At 37.9% G+C, this 23,938-nt stretch overlaps 3 protein-coding genes across 11 annotated transcripts in view; 1 reads left to right on the top strand and 2 right to left on the bottom strand.

Moving 5' to 3' along the window:
• The window catches only part of LOC112464556 (atrial natriuretic peptide receptor 1-like), a 94,455-nt gene extending 78,813 nt beyond the window's left edge, over positions 1-15,642 (bottom strand). For 3 of the 7 annotated variants that reach the window (XM_025031605.1, XM_025031614.1, XM_025031622.1), the window contains exon 1: positions 6,961-7,384. Coding sequence is in view for 3 of the 7 variants with exons in the window: in XM_025031656.1 (XP_024887424.1) it covers positions 12,559-12,767; positions 12,994-13,168; positions 13,596-13,766; positions 13,921-14,137 (772 nt within the window). In the remaining 4 variants the exon portion in view is untranslated. Of the gene's footprint in view, positions 1-6,643; positions 6,918-6,960; positions 7,385-12,558; positions 12,768-12,993; positions 13,169-13,595; positions 13,767-13,920; positions 14,546-14,909 lie in introns of those variants that run through there. The other 4 variants (XM_025031656.1, XM_025031642.1, XM_025031650.1 and 1 more) reach the window with 4 other exon arrangements.
• A 975-nt stretch (positions 15,643-16,617) lies between these two features.
• LOC112464752 (nucleolar protein 16) lies at positions 16,618-17,821 on the top strand. 2 transcript variants are annotated; one of them, XM_025031929.1, is made up of 4 exons: positions 16,618-16,808; positions 16,925-17,246; positions 17,321-17,485; positions 17,523-17,821. In XM_025031929.1, exons 1-3 carry the CDS (start codon positions 16,702-16,704, stop codon positions 17,453-17,455), a joined length of 564 nt encoding a protein of 187 aa, XP_024887697.1. In that variant the 5' UTR covers positions 16,618-16,701; the 3' UTR covers positions 17,456-17,485; positions 17,523-17,821. The 2 variants fall into 2 exon arrangements, with proteins under 2 accessions (XP_024887697.1, XP_024887688.1); XM_025031920.1 differs by having other exon boundaries at positions 17,321-17,821.
• Positions 17,822-18,013: 192 nt separating this feature from the next.
• The window catches only part of LOC112465011 (fumarylacetoacetate hydrolase domain-containing protein 2), a 6,250-nt gene continuing 325 nt past the window's right edge, over positions 18,014-23,938 (bottom strand). The window contains exons 2-7 of one of the 2 annotated variants that reach the window (XM_025032370.1): positions 23,286-23,447; positions 22,367-22,402; positions 19,429-19,645; positions 18,671-19,005; positions 18,506-18,593; positions 18,014-18,415 (exon numbers count right to left, since the gene is read on the bottom strand). In XM_025032370.1, the coding sequence (XP_024888138.1) occupies positions 18,353-18,415; positions 18,506-18,593; positions 18,671-19,005; positions 19,429-19,645; positions 22,367-22,402; positions 23,286-23,447 (901 nt within the window). In that variant the 3' untranslated portion in view covers positions 18,014-18,352. The remainder of the gene's footprint in view (positions 18,416-18,505; positions 18,594-18,670; positions 19,006-19,428; positions 19,646-22,366; positions 22,403-23,285; positions 23,448-23,938) is intronic. The other variant, XM_025032379.1, reaches the window with a different exon arrangement.

The raw sequence follows: 23,938 nt of genomic DNA, 5'->3' as shown, positions 1-23,938 counted from the left end.
TATCTGTCTCTATATACACTGAGACTTTTTTTTTACTAAAAATTTACTTGATCAATAAGCGGTTAAATTGGAAATATCCCGAAGGATAAAAGAATCTGATGGATTTAGGTCTTCAACGGAAATTAAATAAATTCGTTGAAACGAACCCTTTGTTCCGTATAATTTAGTACCTTATATTGAGAAAATCGTCAAAGTGAAAGGAGCATGTGCCTCACTTCGTAATAGTTAAAATTCATATTAATATTCATAAACTTATGCAAAAGGATGATGTTGCAACAAGTGGTACTCTCAACGAGTTTTATCAAATCCTGTTCTTTGACGTTTCATCGATTTATAAAATATTACCGTTCTACCGAAGAACTTCCACAATTAAGGAGACTTATAATTAACTCTCGAAATATCTTTTACTGCGAGTAGTTTTAAAGAAAAAAGATAAAAACGTCCTAAGGTGGGAATATAAACCAAGGAGCGGCAAGAGAGATAACTGAGTCGAATCCGCGAGGCAAAAGAGATAAGCTTCTGAAGGAAACGAAGACCAAAATTGTGGGCAGGAATAGGATATTCCAAAAGAATACCTTATTGTTGGGCAAAGAACAAAAGCTTCAAACTACGCAATTAACAAGTAACAAAATACGCAATTTTCGTTGCAAGAAGAAAACGCTATTGGTATTTTGAAGCAATTTTTATCTTCCGATTCGATAAAATTTCAGCTGTCGGAATTTGAAACTCATTAACAGAGTGAATTCGATATATATAAAGGATATATATAGATTTTTGATATGGTTAATGCGCGATTGCGTGCATCAATTATAATAAATATTACAAATATACTATACTAGCCTACGCTATCAATAATTCCCTTACGCATTTATCAGTAAATTAATGTGCAACGAACGAGCAATGTGTAATTAATATAAACAGCTTTGTATAATTTACATCATTCTACGAGCAATTCGGATTGGGCATCGTACAATTTACAAAGCACCATCGCGAAAAATATAATAATCACGTTACTGCATACGATAGCATAGCATATCAAAAACGAAAATGATCTACACGGTAATTGCATGTGATTTCGCAGACTGTAGTTATCCCCGTTATTACGACGCCACGTTGTGCCATTAGTGAATTTGATTTTGTACCCCGAGACCAAATTTTCAGGTCACGACTTTACTTTGGGAGTAATTCCAGTTTTCAAATGGCACACTACTTGCGACTTTCGTGGAGCATCATTCTCGCATTCCGAGGGGCAAACTGCCGGAGCTGGCTTTGTCGAAGTTCAAACGGAGAGAAACGGTGGATTAACGATCACCCGGGAAATCGCATACGGGCGAGTTAATTAGCAGCCGCCGAGCAATGCGTCGTTTAATTAAATCACGGTTGATCTATTAAAGACCGTCGCCAGAACTCTCTCAGGTACCACCTTTCCCTCCGGGACGGCCGAATAAATATTACGATCATCATCGAGAAATTGTAATGACGATCGCGTCCGATGAAAACGCCCGCCCAGTATTTACCGTTGATGAATTTAATCGAAACCGCCGTCGCCCGCAAAGAAACGCGATCCGTCAAACGCGCTTAAACGAAATGCAATCGAGGTGCATCGCGTCGATGTCAATGTGACATTAATTACGAACCGCATAACGAAACGCGAGCCGCGATGCCGCGCGCGAAGACTACCCTATTGTATTGTACTTGTGACGCTACCTTGCTTTATACATTCGCTCGCGTGAACTTTATCCGCGCGGTGTGAATATCAAATGTGCAAATCGTCAAAAGCTTTGTACGTTTCCTGAATGACGTGCTCTACGCATTTGGAATGTGCATAGCACGGCGCAAAAAGAGCGACATATGTAATACACGCAGCTTTCGAAGAGCTTATCGCTCTCCATTCTATTTTATAGGGCTCTCCTTCACCGTTAATTACCGCCCGTCAATATTTATAGCCTCAAGTTTGATAAAAACTCACTCAGGAATTTAAAGCGTTTCAGTTATTATTTATATCCGAATCATGTGAGAAATTCATTACATCTCAATTTACTGCATTTATTTTTAATTACGAGATAAACGAGATTAATTAATTGGCACAAATATATCGCAAATAAAATTTAAAAAATGTCTTTCGCGCGTAAGTGATACGATCACTTTTTTTTAAGTACTCGTACAAGCACACGTCAATATTACTCGCGCGATATAGCCGAGCCATTAACCGTGACGCAATTTAGCGCAACTTAATGCACAGACGAAACGTATAACTGCGAAATATGCTCAAAAGCTGCTTTTAGCGCAGGCCGCATCGGCCGTATCATAAAGCACACTGAAAAATTTCCCGAAAAGTGCTTGGCGCTCGAGTTACGATGTCATAAAAAAAATTCCACGCGCGTCGACGACTTTATCCTCGTATTCCTCAACTTTGTGGCTCGTATCTATCGCGCTTGGATCTCGGCAACGAACGGGCTGACGGGACACCCCGCGAACGTACCATCATCTTTCATCGCGCGCTCGACGCGTTGTTACGCGAGGCAGACATTCAATGTCATACGAGCAAACTCCAGAAACTTTCGTAAATACGCGCTTCCGTCGCTACAACCCAAAGAGAAAAGTTCGGGGGATATGTGCATCCGTGAATTCTCCGTTTTCCGTGGATTTTCCTAACAGAAACTGATAGCCATCAAATGTTCAATCGTATGCATACATGTCTGTTACGATGTCCTCGCACATCTTCTGGTTTACTACTTACAATAAAGTACTTATAAATATTTTGATAGAATTATAGATCGCTTTTATTTTATATTTTATTTGCGTACTACTAGCTCTATATAATTTTTTGATGAAAAAATTCTAGAATAAAAATGTATATTTTTGTTAAAATTTAAATATTATATCTATGTAAATATGTTGACTGGGATAAAATAAGCTTTCTCTCTGACAAAAAGAGTATAACCTCGATATATAATATAGTATACATTCTGCAAAATCAGATTGGATAGGAAATGGTTTTAGAGAAAAGAAAATATGCAAAATTCGAACTCTAGCGCCGGGTATATAACAGGATTAGCTAATAAACGTTGTAATATAGGGAAAGAATAATACGAAATTAGAGTGTGTGTATATATACATATGTATGTATTAAAATAACTAAATTCGCGTAAATTTAATTCAACATTCCGCAAAATGTCATGAATATGGAAATCGCGAGTAGTGCAGAAGAGAAATATATAGAATGATGAAGCTTGATATCAAAATAAATAACCAGGAAATGAAAACGCGTTTTCCAGTTTTTATCTCTTTCATTTAGTTTATATTAAAATAAATGTTGCAATTGATTTTTTTATTCACGATTACATTGCTAAAATAAAAGTTGCAATTGATTTTTATTCAAAACAAGAATGTTAAAAATTGTTTCTCTTTTTATCTATTATTTCATTACTTTCGTTAGTGATGATTTATGAATGAAAAAGTTTTGTAAATAAGAAAAATATAGTTGCTGATATTGAGTTGCAAATAAAAATTGCGCGAATACGAAGAATTTTGAATGTATTCTAATATTTCATGTGCTCCACGTCGTTTAAAACACGGAAGCAAATACAAGAACTTGGTAAATGTAAAAAGTTAAATGACTTTCCCGCAGATACTAAATCATTTTTTATAGGCTTTTCGAGATAGGATTGATCCTATCGCCGTGTCTCCAACTGGTTGTTGGTCTTCAGTTTTTTTGACACAAAACTTCTGATTCCCCCTTAAGAGATCCTGAATCAAATAAAACGAGGGTTATAAGAAATATGTGTATACACAGGCGAGAGAGAGAAATTCTCTCGGAATTCTTCTGAAAGACAAACGAATATTCGGCAGCCGCGAATAAACTCCACGCACTAAAAGAGAGCTACACTAATTAAAATATTAAGTTGAAGTAAAAGTATAAGATATTTTTTACGCTCTATTTTTCTCTGAAAATGCAAGGAGACTAGAGAGATGGCTGAATTTTTTCTTATTTTTCTATCTCTCATTTTTCTTATTCAGCGATCGCAGTTATTTTTACCCGTGTCCCTCGTTTTCCAAGTTTGTCAAGTGCACAAAGTGTATAACAGCCTGCCATCGCGCCTTTTTCATATCCCGCGCGTGTACATGTGGACGTGTGCATTTTCATTCGGCACACGTACCTATTTCCGAACGAGAAATCGCACCGACGTTTACACATGTCCGCGCTCACTATATGATACGCAACGAATGCAATTCGGGATTTCTTCAATAACTATATACTCGGCGGCTGCTCGCAACGAGATGGAATACATATAACGAGATGGGTGTCACCGTAATACTGACATTTCGTTATTCTCGTTTTCGTAGCGTTTCGCGCAAGATAGACACAAAAACGAAAGACGTGACCATATACCCTGCAATGCAAAAAGCGACACTCTTGATTAAAGAAATGTTTTTGCATTTTCCTGCTTTTACCGTTCAGGTACCATTGACGTCACACAGTACCTCGAGGCCCGCATGAACCGGAATTCAACCAGATTATCGAATTGCTTACACGAACTGGCGACATCGCGATATATCAACTTTGTAGATACGCAACTTATGAAAAATTCCCTTAAGGCGCGTTTAATAAGATTTATTATGTAATCGATAACAAGAGAATTCTTAGAGTTTTCGGATTAGCGCGAGTAAGATCTGATTTGTTTAAGATTTAATGAGGAAGGTCGGAAAGTACGGCGTATCGCGCGAAGTTTAATCGTGTTTTCTCCTCAAGAATGACAAAGTTGGAAATTAATTGGATCACTGACAATCACATTTTGTGTACACATCCGAAAGTACAACAAGCTGTACTCAAAGCGCGGTCAAAATGGAAGTTCCAAATTACGTAATCATGCTTAATTTTCGAAAAGTACATTCCCTAATCTCTCCGCAAGGTAAAGCTAAACTACTGTATAGTCTTTACGGCGCCCCGTTGCATCGTAAATTCGTGAATTTATGTGAGACAGCATCTCGGTATCATCCATTCGCGATTCGTCGCGACTATAAAAAATGTATCTCGTCCAAAATATAAACAACATGCATGGAAATATATGCGAGAATCAGATTCAAAAACAAATTAATAAAATATAGATAAATTAGTGAAACTTTTTAATTCGTTTAATTTCTATTATTTAAAGTGATGTATATGTAATAAGATAATCTATTACTAATTATTATGTAATTATGTAAACTAAAACAAGATAACTTGCTATTTGTTACAGTTGATCATTGTTAACTTTTCCTCAAACATTCCGCTTTTGTGTGTTATTAATTTTAAATAACACAATTTAAAAGTTTAAATCTTGGCTGCTAAATAAAGAAGTAAATTACTCAAGAATACTTATTTTAACACTTGTCTGCTCGACGAGTCATTTATATCTTACTGTACATATCACGAAAAAATTTACATTTTTATCTTAACACATATAATATGATAAAATATTATATAATATGATTAAATAAAACTGTGCTCTTATGGGTAATGTGTTTAATAGCGCACTTTATGTGATATTATTATATGTGGTTATTTATATTCATAACTTTATATTAAACAGCAATTATCTTTCACAAGTGTTTTGCAAAATTACGATAACCGGTCATGGATGATCACTAATCAACGTGTTAATTGATTCTTCATCGATTGATATTTGCATTCGCTCTCATATTTGATACCCTGTATGTGGAGCCTTGGCGTTCAGTATCAGTTTTGAATTAGGTATGCAATCTCGTTTTACTTATGAAAGTCACGAACTAACCCATCGCAAGGGCGAGATCAAACTGTTCTAAAGTTCTCTTTTTGCAACGAAGGGAGATCGCATAAAATTCGCATAACAAACGACCTCGACGGATCCGCATTGAAGAGATCGTTCGCGCTCCATCGCGACGGCGAAAAAAAAGGTATTTCGGAGCGAAGTAAAGACTAGATCGGCCGTGTGTGTTGTGTACACGAATATATTTGCTTCCGTCGCCGATATATGTCAACGTCGAAAAAGCGAAATGCAAAAGACTCGAAATTTATTACCGTAGCAGCTGTTCTCCAGTCAATTTGCGCGGAGGGAACATTAGCACGACTCTTTATGACTCGCATCGCGCGCGATTGTCTCGCTCGTTCTCGCGTCGACGATTGATGTTCCAGAAAGAAAAAACAGGACAATTTGTATCGAACATCGTCACGATTTCTTGCCGAACATCAGTAGCCAAGGACGGTAACAGCTAGTGTGCCGGTCGAAGTCGAAATCATGGACTGTTATTCTTTTCCGGGATGCGATAAAAGAACTCGGAATTGATTGCAATAATTATATGTATCGCACGCGTATTTTTTTCTAATCTTATTATTTAATGACGTTTTGCACACATGTTATGTGTGTGGAAATAGAACTTAAAATTTTTCATAAATTTTTAATTAAGTGATACGAGACGCACCGAAAATAAAACTCTCTAATTTATAATTTCAATTTTGCGCAGATATAAAAATCACGCCAACTATTTAAAACGGATCTTACAATTTGTAGAATTTGGTCCATTCTTTCCGTCGTAACGCGTAATTTAAACCTTCAATTATCACGCACACAGAAAAGACTTGAATTTTCTGTTGTATAGGTGTATGTAATAATACCAAATGTACCTTTTCCACGAAATTCGAAATTAAATAGCGAAAAATACGTAGGTATTTTACTAGAATTAACACCAAGTTTCCTGGGAATTTCGCGAAATGCGCCAATCGTAAACGTGATTAGACTGATCAATTCGCACAAGGATCAAGTTCAGATCCTTTCCTATATAAATGGAAAAGAGTGTCTCGAATATCCAGTGGAGTAATGTCACGTGCTTTCCGGTCGAGAGAGCCGGCAGCACAGAGACAGCTACACGCACGAACGAACAATTTCGAACTCGAGATGTCTCGGAGATCGCTCTTTACCGTAGACAGAGAAAAGACCTTACACGTCTTGCCGATGTTCTTTTTAATGGTGAGAGACACGCGCGTACCGGATATATCGCTAAGGAACGCTCGGCCGCGATACGACGTTGTCTAATCGTTCTTTCACTGACAGATCAACTTCCTTACTGTATCCAACTGTATTCGCGAGCAAGATCAATTGGATTCACCATTTCGCGGATTTTTCATTTGATCGCGTCCCGGAGCACGTTGTCGCACGAGTCACATCTCTCGAAGATAGCCGGTTTCTGGCCTCGCGATCGAAATCGATCGACGCGCGATCGGGCTGATTTCTCGATTCCTCGTTACTCATACTTCAAGGTGGCTCATTGTTTCGCGGACCACCGCGAACTTAGGTATCGGCTCTGTTTCCCGCCGATCGCCGATCTCTCCGGCTCCTCAGTTCGCGCTCTTCTGGAGCAAGCTCGGAACGCGCGATTGAAACTGAGAGCGAACCGAAGGAAAGCACGGTGCTCCGGATCGCCCACCGAAGTCGACGATCGCTCCTCCTCCTCTCTGTTCTCATCTCCCCTCGCTCTCTGCCGCACTCTTCCTGCCTCCAGCTCTCTCTCTCTCTCTCTCTCCCTCTCTCTCTCTCTCCCTTCCACCCTTCGATCCCTCCGCCGCCCTCTCGTGCCTTTTCTCTCCTTATCCACCTCCCGATCTGTCTATCGGTCTATCTTCGCCGCCGGTCCTCCCTCTTTATCGCACCCCCACATCGCGCGGCCAGTTCGCTCCAGGCGAGCACGCCACTCCGAGATCGTGTAGGTGGATATTGCTGTGCGCCTCCACGAAGGAAGCACAACGAGGAAGTGGAACGCATGCGTCAATCCTTTCGAATACCCTCCGTGCACACCACACCTTTCATTTCGCATCGAATCGCCATGGAGTGCGTCCGGAGTGTTTAAAGGGCTTCAGGTCAAAAGTGATAATCGCAACTTTGGTTTTCGTCCTTTTAAAAAACGTCATGCAATTATCATACGCCTTCAATTTGTGAAACACTGTAGAGAGATCCGCAGATCCGCCAGAAGATATCTCGGGGAGAGATACCCCTTGACGAATTTAGTGTTATATTTCTCAACAGAATTGAATATTGTAAGCATTATGCGTGACGCAATATAAAATATTTTTAGTAGACCTGAAATTCAAAATAGTGGCAAATAATATTTTATAAAATTTTACTATAAATTCTTTCAGATTTTTATTACGTTTTTCTCCTATAAAGTTAGCAAAAAATGTCATGCTAAAAATTTATTTTTGCGTCAAGAATGTCATGGTCACTAAAAGAATGCAAATTTTATCTTGTAAACAGAAATCTAGCACTATAAGAAGCGGAGAAATTTGTTGAGTGCAAATATCTCCGACAAAAATCTATAATGGGACATCTTTCTATCGCATACTTTTGTATATAGATAACGTCACCCTACCTGCATGCCCGCAAATATTGGCGGAGAAATAGATTTCACAGTATCAAAAATCACATACGTGACAATACCGAGTGGAATTTATCGATAAATCGAAGATTGCAATCATCAACTATATATGTTTCTTTTGATTATATATAAATCTCTATTATTCATCAATTTTCAAACGTATATGTAATATTATTAAAAAATTAAGAGATAAAACACAAAGAGAGAAAGAGAGAGAGAGGTTATTTTTTAATATTTATTTTATTAAATCAAAAAGATTTTTTACTGATATATTAGATGCAATAATCATACTTTTGAACTTTTCAAAAATATATAATAGTAGTGTGCTATGCAACTTTAAATACATGTATCATTAACATCTGATTATTAAGTCCATAATTATTTTCGGTTCTATTCTAGGCTCTTTCGTAATCGTCGTTTTGAGCGCGTGTTCTTGCTATATATCATAAGTCTCCTGTCAAGGTCAGCTTTCTGATCTTCGAAGTGAAAGAACTGTCGATCGTGTCATTTACGCAAGAGTTGCCTACGTAGTCCTTTTATCATTAAAAATAGATTTCCAACCGTGTGAAAGAGAGAGAGAGAGAGAAAGCGAGAAAGAGAGAAAGGAATTCGTCTGTCACACGATTTTAGGATACATTTATATAGATAACGGCAAATCAATACAGCAGTAAGGTAAAGGTACCAATACCCGGACATGTACCTATATCCGGACACCTTTATTATTTATAAGTATAACGCGTATTAAAATCAAAGATAAAAGTATTTTTTCTTGTAGTTTGAAACTTAAGTTATAATATCCAAACGTTTATTTTCATATATTTATGTTTTTTTAAAGGTATCCAGACACAGATACGTGTCCAGGTATTGGTACATTTCCTATGCTTAAGTGTCCGGGTATTGGTACCTTTACCTTAATATTAAAAAATATTTAGTGTTATAGATGTAATGTAGATTTTTAAAAATATATTATTTTAAGCACAAGACATGTTAAAAATATTATTTATAGAATTTAACTATAGCATTATCTTGCTCGTGGTTGGATAATTTATGATTTTATTTGGATATTTGTATGCGCTTTCACTTTAACGCTTTAATTTAAGATCATATCATAAAAATGTTTCAAAAAATGTAGAAAAAATATAAAAAAATGTCTAAATAATTTCTGTTAAGAAAAAGTGATCTCCATTTTGATCGAGAAAATCATGAGTAATGAAATGTAAGTAGAAAACCCAAAGTAATCCAAAGTAATCTTCTCGAATAAAAAATTCGCATTTGTTAATTGATAATCGATTCGTTAAAGATTTTTCTTAAGATTCCGTACCATTTCTTCTGACGAAAAAATGGTACGGAGTCGAAGAAAAACTTAAAAGCATTCGCTAATGGGCGGCTAATGTCTTTATTATGAGAGACGTCGCTCCCAACAATGGTTGCTTCCGAGCTTAATGCTCTCATGTCATCAACCTTGTTGCATGTACCATAAAAAAGTACAATATTTATGTAACACGCGGAAAAGTGTCGTAAGTGCCTATTTGCATATTCTTTCAGGGCATATGTGTTACCACACGACACGTACACGTGAACATATGCAAATAGGCACTTATGACCAATGCGTTTTATGCATAATGTATCGACGACATTCACAAATATCACTCTGCTCTGCGTTTTGAGGATGACACGAGAGTGACATATCCAGAAAGTTCTTCAATTTTCAAAATCATTTTTATATACTCTTGTCAAGCAATTTGTACAAACAATTTTCTATATATTCTTGCACAAATTTTTTCATGATACAATAAAATTACGGATTGCAAAATTACGTTGTGATTTACTCAACTAGCACGCTTCTCGCGTAACAGTAATAAATTATTTGCTTTGCAAAAAAGTTGTAAGAATGTTATAAAGTGTGTGTAATAACTTTAGATTTAAAAGATTTTAAATGTGCATAATTGCCGTACGTGTGCACATGACATGCTCCTATAACATGTACTTCTTGAATGCACGGTTTGGAATTTTCCAAAGTTTTGCAAAATCGCATAAGTTATTGCCAACAATTTTTACCGATGTAAAAACGCTCTGATGAATTTTGTGTGATGAGACGACACATTCGACAGTTGATAAAACACTCGAGACTCATCGATTAATATTCATCAATACTGCAAACTTTGATCTTTTTCCTCGACACTTTGTTTACAGAACGTATCTTAATAAAATATATGTTATCCATTACCCATACAACGTGTGTGAAGTATTATTTATTGCAAGCTATTTTTATATTATTTTTTATATATAAACTTATTTTTACATTATTTATTTTATTACGTAGTGTCACGTTGACGCACAAATAGGTCTAGTTATCTTCGAAGGGATAATTCCGAGCGAAAATCCTTGTAACACTTTAAATAGCGATAATCTTGTAAGTTCATTAAGGAAATGTTTAAATATAGACGTTGTGACGTGTAAAGCCGTGTGAGAAGATATCAATAATAGAAATGTCCAAGCATGATAAGTTACGCGATAACGTACGAAATGAGATATGATAAGGCACGATTCGCCTAATGATTAAAAAGAGTTAAACAAAAAATTACGCAAATACTTTCTTATCCGTTAAAGATATTATAAACGAGCAATATTTCAACTGAAAGCTCCACTTATATTAATAGATTACATTTTCCGCATCTGATAATTGGATTTTCTTCCTAGTGCTTTCACATTGAATTTAGTTAGAATTTAGAATTGATAAAATCTATGTAATATAACAACGTTGTTCAACAGCAACGTAATTTTAAAAAACATAATTAATTTTATTTATATTGTACATACATTATTATACCATAGTATATATTATAGTAAATAGACTTAATACATATTTCAACTTTATAAATAGTAATTATTCTATAAATATAAAATTAATTATATTTTTAAAATATATTTATTTTAATATATATACATATCATTCAAAAGCGTTTTATATCATCATGATATTTAGCATTAAAAGAAGCGAATGAAATGAGAGAATCATAACTGTGGTGAAACCACTCGAAATGATTAATGCGCGGAATGTATCATCTTTCTCTCACGTCACTCGAAATATATTGATTATAATTAAATTTATTGCGAACGCTTAAAGCCTCCGCTAACATTATGGGACAATTCAAGAATATATACAGAAGCAATATATTTTTATCAAATTATTCAGTGTTGATTAGTAATTACTATACACTGTTTAAAAAATGCAATAAAATTCCTATAATATAGTACACATTTAGAAAGTTCCGACGATTAAAAGCAATCTTTTTTTGTCGCCAATGTAAGATACTGATAAGATCCATACACATTAATTTCAGATGTATTTGATCAAAGTGCACTCGCAACAAAATTGACTGTTGAATTATAATCTTATAATTGTTAATTTTTTATTTATTTATTGCATATTAAACTTTATGCAACCATATGCTTTTTGAAAAGGATCGTAGGAAGATATTTTTATCATAGATTCGACATTTCAAGACAACGACGTTTATAATTAAATACTTGTTTACAGCACTTGAAGCGTCATTGTCTACGACTTGATCACTTAAACCCGTGGTATGCGATAAATAAGGATAAACATGATGATTAATATCTTTTTAATCTGATTTCGATAGTGTGGTATTTCGTATGAGGAAGAATGACAGTGGAATATAATTATATCGTTAGATAAATGAATATATATATATCGGTAATTAACCCTTTAGATATCTTGACGAAGTAATTTCTCGGAAAGCTCCTTATACTTTTTTATAACAATTTTATTCATAGATGATCTGAATGTTAAATCCAGCTATTTGTTAATTGACGTCTAAAGACGCAAAAGAAGCAACTTTTCCGCTTGTTACTTTTACTGATTAGTGATAATACCCTTGCATTTTTCATAAAATTTAATTTAACTTTTTTTTTAATTGTTTCATACACTTTTCTTACTGTTTAAAAGGATATTTTATGTAGAATTTATTTTCCATTATTTATCTTAAAATATTTGTGCACGCAGACGTATAACTTAATTGGGTAAATATCGAACTTATATTGAAATGCTTTTTTTCGACGTCTCAATGAATCATCTTTCCGATATAATATTTTCAAAAACTTGATTTAAGTGTTATATAATAATTAATTTTAAAAAAAGTCACTCACCACCGTACGAATTGCTAACGTGATCTCTCAAGGCCTCCGGATAATCATTGGGAGTCGTAGCTTCGACGTCGAAAGTGCCATAAGTAATATCATGCTCCTTCTTGATGAATTCAACCATTGACTTCATCATAAGCTGACACGTATGTCTACCACCGACTTGATTTTGCCCGTTTGTTGCATAAACAAGATGCACTTTTCGCCACTTGTAACTAATTCATAGGAAGGAAAAAGGAAAAGAAAATTTTGTTATGATCCTTCAACTTTTAGTTTTCTTATAATCGTCAAATAATCACATTTGTAATATAATTGTCTGTTTGTAATATAATTTGTTTAATATATCAACCTCTTTTTGAAGAAACACATAAAGACAAAATATTTATTACATCAATTTTTAATCGATAGATATTGCATAAACTTTGACTCATAAATACATACCGATTCATCATAGCGACAAAAAAATTGGCGATGTCCCTGAAGGCCAAACTTCCGATTCTTGTGGTCATGAAGTATTCATCTTTACATTCGACTTTTTTCTCGGTGAAATCGAAAGTAAAGCCTCCTGTGGTAATTAAAGGTGCTCCAAGAAATTTGACCACTCTGCCGACGACCGCTGAAAGAAAACTCTTAAATAATACCACAATAATGGAAACAGTATAAAAAATAAAAGAAGAACAGCTCAGAAGAAATATGCCATATGTTAAAAATATTTTATATTTTAAAAATATAAAAAAGATAAAAAAAAGGAGAATATATAAAACATAAAAATTATTATAAAATCCGCTCTTGTAGTGCGGTTACAATTAAATCATTTTGACACAGAAATCTTTATGCGGAAGATTACGGAAATTTAATGTAATATATTAAAACAAATCTTATATATAATGAAACAGCTTACTCAGTTTTAACGGATGTAATTTATATGTGGATTAAAGCATAAACCGAGATGGTTTTAGAATCATTTATTTTGAGACTGCAGGCAATTAATATTTTACGGGGGGATTCGGTAGAATTCATTAAAATAATTTCAAGTGACGTACCGACGCAATAATCGCATGCCGGCCCAAGAAACAGGTGCACGCAATGCGAGTAGCTGTCGATCGCGCCGATTTGCGCGTACATCGCGTCGCAATGATCGTCTTGCGGCACGAACTTCAGCTTCAGCCAGTACGGTAACAGATTCCGCGATCTCGCTTCGTACTCCGCTAAATCTGTAAATGAGAAAGCCGATATGCTCTTCTGCACAGTGCACAGATTCGAACAAAGCTAAACTTGTGAGGGGTGGCGCGTGGCAAAATTTGATTTTATTCAACTCCTCGCGTTTGCCGGTCCCAGTTCGTCTGAGATGCTCGCAGTAGCTCTTACCGAGGACCGGGAGGACCTTAGGCAGAGAGATATCGTATCTTGGATCCGCCGGCAGGAGAACGGCGACCCTCAGCTCGCAAGAAACGACGCCGTCGCGGTTCGTGCTGCACAACGCCTCGCAGTCGCGATGCAATTGCACCTCGCGGCACGTGATTTTGCCCTCCGCCCGATGTATCAGCCATAGGATCGTCAGCATGACGATCCTGCGGGAACCCATGGGTGCGGACCAGAAGGCGATCTCGGTGTATCAGATCGAGTCCTTTGTCACGCCGGATCGGGAATCGCGTCGAAGCATCGTCGTCCCGACGTCACCGGCGATCACGACGGTAAACGTCTTTATCATCGCGAGACGAGCTCACCATGTGCGAGATCCTGATTCATGAGAACACTATTTCGCCGTCTCGCGATCGCGCCGCGGTCCTTGCGATTCATTCGCGCCGACACGTTCACGTTACACTCTCGAGTTCCTGCCGGTTTGTCCGACCGCATCGGCAGCTGTTTCACTTGCCGCTTCTTCTGGTTCAGCGGAGAGTATCGCCAAGCGGATTATCCTCTAACGAATTACGCGAATGCATTACACGGCTGTGTTACTTTGTCTCGTACGTTCGGCTTTATTACAATAGAACTACGAACAATGCAGATTGGAGCAAGTGAGCGCGGAGCTCGATAGGGTATTACTGAGAATAGATGTTTTGTAAAATGATCACTTTTCCCTTACGGAAAAATACAGTAGAAAGACTACGATAGTTGCGAAAAAAAGTATACGAAACTATAGTAAATATTGCAGTAATTGCTTTAGTTTCGTGTGCTTTTTTTCGCAACTATGTAACTTTTTCCATAAAAGTTCTCATTTTTAAAACCAGGAATAAATTTTAAAGTAAAAGTGAAAACTTTAAATTGGATTTAAATAAAAGAAAGAAATCTCGAATTTTTTGAGAGATTCCTTAAAAATTAAACGAACGGACGTCAATTGTTTCTGATTTACTTACTTGTTGCACATCTCGTAAATAACGTATTTATGTAATGTCAACTGTAATCTACCGTTATCTATTAATTCGAGAACGCGTAGAACATCATCGAAGATTACAATAATTGTAATCGAGCCGCGTTTATCGGAGACGTGACGTATTAGTTTTAAAACTATTTAGATTCCATATCGCGGATATTTTTAAAGCGGTTATCGTACGCGACACCTCTCTCTCGCCGATCACTCCGGGAAATCTATCAGCGAACCTATACGCGCAATACGTGACCGCGCGCTGCGGCCGGGGAAAATATTTACGTGATGCAAGCTGCCACAATGAACACTACGCCGAATCTAGGTCTGACCAAACGAAAAAGATCCTTGCGTGACCCGTTCGCATTCGCGCCGGACGCGCATCGTCCCACGTTCCTTTGTTCGATCTCTCCCCCGAGCTTCGTCGAGCTTGATAAGCGGGGAGAAAGAGAGAAGAGCCCGCGGACGCTGCTCGACCGCGATCAACGAAAAAACACAATCAGAGGCGTACTATCAGACTAAATCGACTTAAAAAATGCGTGGAGGAGCAGATCCCGATTCCGATTTCGGTTCCGATTTTGGGAGTATCTGGACGCGCGAGGGAAGGGGAGGGGGATGAGCGACAGGAAGAGAGGCAGACATCGCGATTCACATCGGGATCGCCGGAAATACACTGACACCTCACGATCACGCGGCTGCCTTGTTCCCGGTGACAAGCGGAGCACTTACATACACACGCGTCTTTATCACGGATATCACGCGTCGATTGATAGTAGTTATCAAAAACTCCGACGTGCACGGCTCGCTCGGCTCTGCCCCCTCCCACGCGAATCATTCAGGGGGGTTGTCGGGGTCTATATTCCATCTCGAGAGGATCGAGTTTCCGTCGAGGGTTCCGCCCCTCAATCGCGTCAAGCGCTGCCTCGCTCGGAGAATCGTCTCCGGTGGTTGGTCTCTCCTCATATTGTGCTAGCTCTGCCATTTTCCCGTTTGACGTTTCTTCCCCTCGATAGATATTTCCCCGTTTCTTCATCCGGTTCTCGGGATTGAACTGTCAATTCGGTTCGTAATGATTTTCTGCTCGTGTTTGTCTGGGATTCATGATTATATGTATATATATTGAAATTTACGATTGTCTGTTTCGACTGTTTGATTTTTTTACTTAAGCGTATAATAAAAGGGTAAAGTACGCTTTCTGTGTGTCTTTTTAAAGTTATTACTATAAAGAAAGAGAAAGAGTTTAATATTTTTTAACATAAAATGCGTTTATTACAATAGAGGGCGCCTATATCTTTTTCTAGTTTTTTGTATAATGAACTTAGAGTTCAATTTAGCGAGCAGAAAATGCCGAAACATCGTCATATGTAAAAAAAAAACGTTTCGAAAGACGCCTCGCGCTTATCGATCGCTATACAAAAACGACGCGAGTTCTTTATTCGAATTTTAACTCCATTTTAATTTATACGCGCTAAACATTCGCGCGTCACGGGTATTGATTGAAACAATTTAAAACTGTTTTGATCAACTATATTTTTTATTTTATTTTGCCTTTAATTGCATACGAACACCAAAATGTCAGGTGCAATTTTGATTCACGACACGCTACCATTGCGAATGCGCGGTGTAGCGTCGTTTTCCGGAACTAGACGAATCACGTGCTCGATTTCTCTCTTTACACCACTTTCTTTACACGCCGCGGATCGGCAGATGTTTTTAGGAACGCGTTGTTGAGTTTAATCGGCGGATAGTATACACACGTGCGTTGAGAAAATATCTCAAATAAAATGAAAATAAAAAAAATCAGGAAGCTAAAGCGCAAGAAGAAGTTCAATCCAAATGTGAATCGAAAGAGGATGCGAGATAAGCTACGGAAACTACCGGAGATCCCATGGTAAATTTCCTAACCTAGAATTTGTGTAACTGATACCCAACATACTGCAAAAGCTTATTGTAACATACCGAAATCGCTATTTAGTATTTATTTACTCTATTACGTTTGACTTTTAGTGATCAAATAAAGAAAGCATGGGAGAACAAGATGTCTACTCGTGTCAATTTGAAAAAGATGGGTTTGGCGTATGACCCAAACGAGGCAGTGCGAATTCCTAATGTAAAGCACGAGATGCTGGAGGAGGCCAAGAGGAAAGTTGCGGGAAACGAGGATTCGGAACACAAGAGCGAAAAGATGAAGGTGGCCGCGGCAAAGAGTTACGTGGCGGAGAAGCTGGAAGCCGAGGCAAAAGCTCCTAGAGAGCGATTTCTCAAATTACCGAAGGGACAAGCGCAGTTTCTTACTTATTTAATAACGAAGTACGGCGAAGATTACAAGGTGAGATTTTCTGCGAGTAAAGTCATCATTATCCCCACAAGAAGTAGATGATTATCTGCGTGTTCTCTGTACAGGCAATGTCGAGGGACAAGAAGAACCATGATCAATTAACTTGGAAGCAAATACGAGCTAAGGTGAAAATGTTTAAAGGAATTCCAGAACAGTATAACAAATTTGTTCAAAATAGCGATGTACAGGTAGAGTCCTAACGTGCATAAATGTATATTAGGATTTTGTTTGTATTTTAAACTTGAGATTAACGTATATATGAATCAATGACTTAATATGTACTTTTATAATTCATGCTAATTTGGCATAAAAATGGGTCACATCATGATGGAAATCAAGCAAAGTTTGTTACATTTGACAAAATGTATTGGCAAATAACGAATAATAATTCCGAATATATATTTGTTATTTCATCACTTTATATAAATATATGCTGATGCATTTCCTGTGATAGAACTGTATTTGTAAACGGATTATATCACAAATACATGGTTTGCTGTATTTTGCATAATTGGATATGCGTATTAATGTTCGTGCCAATAAAATGTTATTTTATTTTACACTGACAATTTAGTAGTTTACATAAATTAAAGCTTACTGCACGCAAATAAATATTGCGATCAAAATATAATATTTCTCCCTTCGCGCGTTTTATTCAAATATTTTAAATTATCTTTTATATGATTTTATGAAAGATTTATTCGACAAAATAGAAAATCTAAGACATTCTATGTGGGATGGTACGAGATAAAAACATATGGTAGAAACAACTTGCTTTAATTATACAAGTACGTAAAATACGTGACACATAAAAAATTAGCGTTATCGATGTTGTTAGGCACCCTGTTTCCTGTTTGTGCCCTGAATGAAGAGGGGCGATGCTACCTCTGGCATAAACATTCGCAATCGCGCTGAAATTATTGGCATTATTCGAGAGTACCTATTCTTACATACGTATCCGAAATCCCTACAAATACAAATCCTAGTTTGATTCAACGTCATCGCGGATGTCGATCCCTGAAGGAACGTAAGTCCAGTCTTATGAAAATCACGAAGTTCTGTTAACGCTTTCCGAAGGTATGCTCCGTCTTTTGGTCTCAGATCACTTTGTTTCTTAGACGTCCCAGACTCTCGATTTCGGTTTCAAGTACATCGCCACGCTGAAACACGCGATTGAGTGTAAAATACGCAGATTATACACACATGATGAAGAATATAATTTAATTAATTTATTAAATATAAGAACATACCTGCAAATATTCAGGTGGATTGCGTGTGAATCCTACACCAGCCGGCGTGCCGGTAAGAATCACGTCGCCTGGTAACAATGTCATAAATCTGAAATTTTTAATTAGCATCGTTATTGCGCGTATTCTCAATTACATCGTCGGCGTATCGTCGTGAAAAATACGAACTGCGAAAGATAGACGACTATTTCGTGAGGTTTGAAGATGAGCTCGCTGGTATTGCCGTCCTGTTTCAAATTGCCATTCACCCATGTCCTCACGGACAGATTGTTGATGTCGCATATCGCTTCCTTGGTGACCACGGCCGGGCCAAGAGGACAGAACGTGTCCATCGCTTTGCCAAGCAGGTATTGACCGCCGTTCCGCTTCGATTTCTGCCAGTCGCGCGCCGATATATCCTGCGCTACCGTATAACCGAAGATACAGTCCTCGACGTCGTCATTACTGAGGCCTTTGCATCTCTTGCCGATCACTATCGCCAGCTCGGCCTCCCAATCGACTTTCTGCAAATTTGAAAATCAATCATACTTTAATCCGGCTATACGACCGAGCGTGCGCGATTTCCGGAACGTACAAACATCACGTGCTGCATCCTACTTATTCAGAGTGTCAAGGACAAGCTACATAATGAATCAATGACGGTGTGTCGAACAATCGGACACGCGACCGCAATCCGGTATTCAAGCTACGGACCTCGCAAGAAACCGCTTGTAAAGAAAAATCTGCCGCAATAAAGCGCAATGTCCACGGCCTGAAATGGATATAACGAAAACGAAAGCGGGGGGTCGTGACGTAATCCTGGCGGACTAAAAATACACAGTTCCAGATACAACACGGAATCGACGCGATCAGAGGACACCCCGCGCTTCGACCCGGCCGCGGCGTTTCCCTTCTCCTCCTCCTCCTCTCGTTCGCCGTCGACTTACGTCCGAGATCTTCGGCAGCAGGATGTTGTCGCGCGGCCCGATGATGTTGCTGGGAAATTTGCTAAAGACTACCGGACTCTCCGGAGTCGGTATACCTTGCTCCAGACAATGTCCGCTGTAGTTGAGGCCGATGCAGGCGAGCTTATCCATCCGCGTGACCGGCGCCAGAAAGTTCACGTCGACCTCGGGCGTGATGCTCCGTCCCTCGGCGACTATTCTGTAATCAATCGTGCTCAAGTCAGCGTCATTTGGATTAGGCTTCGGAATCATCCGTTCAAAGTTAATCAACTCGCACGCGAGGCCTGGTTAAGCACGTTTTTTTTTCTTCCTACGGTGTGAGTGTCTATAAGCTTCGCGGTATTAAAGGAGGCAGAAGGAAGCAGACGGCGAAGAACAGGAAAAGAGGAAATTCGGCCTATATTCGCATGCAGAAATGCGTCCCGCATTTCCTGTTCCATGCGCAATCTTGTTAATTGATAATCACTGTAATCGCTGTCGATGAGTGACATGCGATTCCAGCGGTTCTGTGTACGCAACAAACGGGCTTTCATAGGAGATCCGACCTACGGCAATAAGCGTGTAATAACGCTATTAATTACTCCTATGTCTAAATCTCATCAATTACTGCTGGCGTTCGATATCTCGCCGATAATTCCGTGCTGCTAAATTGATGCGGGTGCACCGAGCATGATTTACATTTCTATTGTGTTCCGCCGTGCCGCCGTTTCCGGTTAATTGCACCACAACGTACACGCCCGTAGTTTTTACAAATGTTTTCCTCATTGATTTACGCTTCGCAAAGATAAGATTACGTAACAGAAAAACGTAACAGAGTTGCGGGCAAAGTCTTAAGTTGTCACGAAAGACGTGTAATATAAATTATCATTTAACTTGAATCTTTAAATTGGTGCGTCCTTTGTGCGTCAAAATTACCTTCACGACTTCTTTAAAGAGACATTCAATATTAATAAAGTATAACATGCTCATTCAAATAACTTTTATTATATATGGTATCACATTCTAAAAGAAGAAGAATGCTATTCTAATAAGTTCTGTTGATATAATTGCTTCTTCTCTTTACATCATTTTCAAAGGAATACCGCTCTTCTTCTTAAAATTGCAGAGGAAGGAACTAATTAATAATATAGAGGAACATGTGAAAACTGAATAATTTACAAATATAATTTACACCACTATTCTTATGATTTATTAGTAAACATCATACACAACTATCATACGATTATAACATACTGCAAGCAGTAATTTTTTATATAGCTTATTACATTATAACATGAAAAGTGTACGAAACATTCGACCTTAACAGAAAAAAAAAATGTTATCTCTTCTATAAATAAAATAATGTTGCGTGGAGAAATGTTCATGCCTGTTTTTATGACCTGTGCCGAATTAACAGTAAACGAAAGCAACATTGCGTAAATGAATGTTCCGAAACTGGAAGCCTCAAAGGTATATAATTAAACGAATATTCTATTAGCGAATCAATTATCGTCGTTTTTACCACTTGTCCCAGTTTGCGGGGAATTGATAGAGTCAAACACGTCGTCTGACATGATTTATAAATTAAATTTGAAAGTAAAAATGAAAGTACATTTTGTATTTCCATTTACATTTTATATTTCCATTTATTTTTAAATTAATTGATCAATCGTGTCAGACGACGGACTGATAAATAAGGGCTCCTCCATTCACCGGAGCGTGCTGCTTTCACTTAAAAAATTTTAGCTGTCCCAAAGAAGCTTGAGAGTCCGCCAATTGGCAGCGGTACAAGGCGCCGTCTCAAGTTAGTATTAACAGTTGCGTCTGATCGAGAGTTAGTTGCAATGATAAGACTCAATTGTTGAATGTCGCGCGATGCGTGATGCAAAAATCCGATGTAAAAACGCGCTGTACGAAAGCTTAAAAGCTCCCTCAATGACACGTATTTATTAGTATTTAAGCGGGACTGCAATCGATAGAGATGGTGTTTGCCGAGACTTAAGCCGAGATCGATAAAAGTCGAACAACAGAAAACATGCAATATATGTATGTATGTGATTTATAAATGTCACGTGATGACGTGACGCATAGCAATCTTCCATTAATGATCGAAAATAATTCACGAGGCACTTATGTGTGATTACATGTTCGTCACGCGACATGTCCGGCTTTTTTTGTCAATCGTTATGTTCAGAGACGAATGTACAGATCGGTAATGAGATATAATGTGTATCTTGAGTATATATATTTATAAATGACTGTTTCTCGTGTTTGGAAGGCCGTTTGTCCCGGAAATTCCCATTAATAATTTGGATCGCGAGCAGGATGTCCATCGCCAAACCAAATTTTTGATAAGGCGATAATCTTGTTTGTACGATTAAAATTCCGTTACGCAATCATCATATGATTGATTACATCATAGCATGTATACTGCTCCTCTCTCGTGTTTCAAATAAGTCACTTTCACGTCTCTTCCGCCGAACATGAAATATCGCGCAGAGGATTGTAACATGAATTTATTCTTTTTTTTTTCGTTCGTCGAAAGAAGAAATTACTTTGCACGATTGCAAAGAATTGATTGAGTGCTTTGTATGTACCTACTTCATTTTTAACAACTTTCTGCAGCTTTATTGGAAATATGCAACAATTCGGAATTTAGTAAAATACCCGTTAATAGCACGAATGGAAAATTCTAGACTGTTATAAACGTAATGTTGGATACAAAATCAATAAACTTGATAAGATATTGATAACAGTTGGAAAAAAGGAATTCGATTAACGAAGGTGCGGCTTCATATATCCTGGCGAAATGAGGATCAACGGCATCGTATATTATGTGCGTGGGCGAAGAACAAGTACAGATAACTAGCCGAAAGGGAAGAAAAAAGGGGGAATAACTACTTTATCACACGAATCGAATGCCGAAAGTGAAAGCACCAACCTCTCTACTGCCTTCCTTAGGTCGAAATCGTCGTCCCTGGCGAAACAAATTCACGTTGAGATCGGACACTTTCTTTTCTCGTATTACCCGTTAATATATATAATAGTAGATATTTCAAAAATGTATATCCAAAAATCAAGAAAGAAATAACTTGTAAAACAATACCAAGGTTAAACTTTTAATCATATATCACTCCAATCAAGAGACGAATTTAATTCCCAAGGTTCTTACAGTAGCATTACTATAATTGTGTTCTTTTTTTCTCGCACAACCTGTTATCATAATACTATATGTATATATCGGAATATATATTCCAGATAGAAAAAAAATAACTTGTAAAGTAATTCCGAGATCAAACTTCCAATCATATCAGTCCAATTTGACGTATTTAATTATCAAGTTTTCTGGTCACTATTTATGATAAAAAAAAACCGTAATAGAGAGTAATTAAAAAATTGAAGAGTAGCATTACTGTTATCTTGTTGCTTATCTACTCCAAATTATTTCCAGTCATAATTTGTCCACATTTTAGTGACAAGAAGTAACTACGTCATCACGTTAGACGATTGCAGATCGCGTTAAGCGCTTATAAATATTGTAATGTACAATTGTAATCTCTCACGCGAAAATATAACAGACTCCAGAGGGGTAAACCGCTGAGGGCATTTCGTCGAGGCATTGCTTATAGGAATTATTAGGAATTAGTAGACATTGGTGGGCATTGGTGAGCATTGGTGGGGATTGGTGGGCATTAATGGGTCTTATGGGCCCACTAATGCGCACCAATGCCTACCAATGTCCACTAAATCCTAGTAATTCCTAGAATGCCTCGACGAAATGCCCTCAGCGGTTTACCCCTCAGACTCCTCACTCCTCCGAGACTGTTTGAAGTCTCCGGCTGTTTAAGTCGCTCTCCTACCTCTTGGCCTTCTTGACAAGATCATCGCCGCCCTCCAGAAACTTTTTCAGCGTGTTCGGTATCCGCGAGTCGACCGCGGACACGGCGATGATGTCACCCCCCTGCTTCAGCTGGACCCCGAGATGCTGCGGGCCTCCGCTTTTGCTTGTGAACTGTACGAACCTGGGAAAAATATATGCCGCGTTAATCGACTAGGATAAGTCAAGTCGCGAGAGCCGGTCGGGATAATTATCGTGCCACGTTACGTCACGTGTGACCAGACTTTCTAAATGTGGCGCGTCTTTGATCATTTCGCGCTCGCCGCGGAAGCGGAACCGCGACAAGCGGTGAAACGTAACGAAACAGGTATGAGAGAACGATGAATTAAATCACACGTTATCGAGAACTCAATAGGTAATTGTACATGACAGTCGAGAAATCAAAATAAGTTGAAATATATAGTTTTGCTCTCTAAGAAATAATTCTCGCAATATTCGTTTTTTTTCCTTCCTTTTTTCCCTTAAATTTATTTCTTGTAAAATGGCAGGAAGGAATAGATAATGTACGTCTAAATGTCAATTTCGTAATACACGTGCGTCCATTAAGATAAAAACGACATGTTTTATTAGTGTTTTCCACGTTGCGTCTGTGTGTACGTGTGTGTGTGTGTGTGT

Source organism: Temnothorax curvispinosus, unplaced genomic scaffold (assembly GCF_003070985.1).
Source record: "Temnothorax curvispinosus isolate PA1 unplaced genomic scaffold, ASM307098v1 QBEX01001498.1, whole genome shotgun sequence".
Taxonomy (NCBI): Eukaryota; Metazoa; Arthropoda; class Insecta; order Hymenoptera; family Formicidae; genus Temnothorax; species Temnothorax curvispinosus.
Note: the sequence above shows the minus strand (reverse complement) of the source record. Positions and strands in the feature narration are given on the sequence as shown.